This window comes from Arachis ipaensis, chromosome B01 (assembly GCF_000816755.2).
Source record: "Arachis ipaensis cultivar K30076 chromosome B01, Araip1.1, whole genome shotgun sequence".
NCBI classification, from domain to species: domain Eukaryota; kingdom Viridiplantae; phylum Streptophyta; class Magnoliopsida; order Fabales; family Fabaceae; genus Arachis; species Arachis ipaensis.
The window spans coordinates 122,580,001-122,582,392 of NC_029785.2; the positions used below are offsets into that span (position 1 = coordinate 122,580,001).

Consider the following 2,392-nt stretch of genomic DNA (forward strand, 5'->3'; position numbering starts at 1 on the left):
TAATTATTTTTAGTGTATATATAATATTTTTATTTTACTTTTTATATCATTTTTTAGGTAGCATATCTTATTTTGTCTTTGAAACTGTAAATTAAATCGTAGATAAAAATAGAAGATATTACTATGGTAAGTGAGAGACTGACAATCTCTTAATAGTTTCCACTTTTAATCAGGCCAACAATAATAACCATAATTATTCATCACTGTACCCCCCAACTAATTTAACAAATTGTATTAATTTATGAAGTTCTGCCATTTCACTAAGTTACTATATTTACGTGTCACACATATTTTAAAATAACATTTATTGATATTTGTTCGATACATGTGTTTGTTGAGTTCAATTATGTTGTAATAAAAAATAAAAAATTATTCGTCAGATATCTTTAAATACACTTAAATATCATTACGTATCATGTTCAACTTTATTTTTAATATGTATTTTTAAAATAAATTTAGAAATAATATATATTATAAAAAATATTTAAATATTTTATATAATTAAAAAAAATTAAAAATTATTATAAAATTATTTTATATTTTAAAATTAATAAATTATTAAAATATTATTATAATTTATTTAAAAAATATTTTATATTATATATATTTATTTCTTGTGTCTCCATATCTTATAAAATTTTGTGTGTCTATATTTTATATCGTGTCAGATTTCGTGTCTGTTTGAACGTCCATGCATCATATTTAATCCGATCTTTATATATATGCTGTTCCAATGTGCCAGTAATGTTCTACAATATAATATGCATTCCCTGCTTTACAAAGCTAGCTGGATCAATGAGTTTGAGAAAGCCAATATCGTGTTAATGCTACGTACCTAACTGCTCTGATTAACTAACTATTCATCACGTCATAAAAACTATAAAAATAAAAATAAAAAACAAAAAATAAACTTAACTACTAATTTATTATCTAATAATTTTAATTATTAATTTTTCATAAAAATAAATACATCAATTTTTTTATTTATGTTTTCCTTCATATTTTTTTTCTTTTTTCAGGATAAATCATAATATTTTTTTAAGGAAAAACACAGTACATACCTTTCGAACATTTAGGGAAAAAAAAAAAGTTTAAGGATCAACAAATTTAATTTATATCGGCTAACATTTTTTGTCAAGAAATCACCATTTTTAGTCGAAGAGTCTAGCATTATGTTTTTAACCAATACTTTTAAATACTGCTAGTTAATGACTGATTAAAAAATAATAAATTATACTAATTCTATAATATTTTTCATATTTATATTAAATATTATATCAATCATTTTCTTCTTTCCAACATAGCTGAAAGTTATAATTCTTGTAAACCAGTTATGCAAATTTGAAGTTATAATTCTAGCCATATAAAACAAAATCATATGAAAGATAAAGTCACTGATGTCTTCATCATTTGGTTATCATGCATTCTCCAAGCAAGAAAAAAAAACTGATAGAACTCAATAATAATGTGCTGACTTAAAAAATAAACAAAATAAAAAAAAAAAGAAAGATTAATTACTTGTCAATTCTGTTCCTGAGTTTCTGCAACAATCGAAGATTGTCATTCTCGATGTGCTCAAGAAGCTTCTCGATGAACAAATGCCTTTCTTGAGCACCAAGCTTGTTGACATCGAACAAAGCTGAAGTGATCCTCTCAAAAGTGGGAAGCCTCTGGATTTGAGTCCATTGTAATGCATGATGGCCTTCATTGTTATCAACATCGATGGCAGACCTGAAACTGGAAGCATGGCTTCTGAATGAGGACCTTATGCTCCTTCCAATCTCTGCCAACTCAATTCTCAAAGACTCTATCTCATCTACACCTCCCACCTCACCCATCTATCTCAATCAAGGTTATGTGGAGTAGTGCATCATGTTTCCAATTCCGATCCATAGATTTATAGGAGTGTGGTGGTGTACGTGTTTTTAAGCTTGATTGGTAGATGCTGATGATGATGCAATGAAATATGTCATGCATGCATTACCGTATACCGAGACATGCAACATGCTAGACACCAAAATAGTATGGGATTATAGTTGACGAATGCTACACCATGGTTCAACCTCTAATGATGTTATCTCATCAATTTTAATTTAATTATTTAGCAAAATTTAAAAATTAACTAATTATTTTTTAGTAAAATATTAAAAAAAAAAAAAAAACATAACTCTTCATTAATTATATGTTATCTTTATTATTTATTTTTAACAATTTATACTTTTATTATTATTTAATTATAATAATAATATTAAAAATGCATGGTATCGTGATTCATAAAAATAATTTAAAAATTAGATGTTATTTTTAGGAGTAGTGCTAGGGAGCCAATGACATAAGCGTACAATGTGTACAATGGACTAAATCTTTGGTTTATGAATCGGATACCAGGGAT

At 25.8% G+C, this 2,392-nt stretch overlaps 1 protein-coding gene across 1 annotated transcript in view; it reads right to left on the bottom strand.

Moving 5' to 3' along the window:
- Positions 1–1,883, bottom strand: part of LOC107612260 (pleiotropic drug resistance protein 3-like) — an 11,633-nt gene extending 9,750 nt beyond the window's left edge. The window contains exon 1 of the mRNA XM_021102905.1: positions 1,519–1,883. Coding sequence (XP_020958564.1) covers positions 1,519–1,838 — 320 coding nt within the window. The 5' untranslated portion in view covers positions 1,839–1,883. The remainder of the gene's footprint in view (positions 1–1,518) is intronic.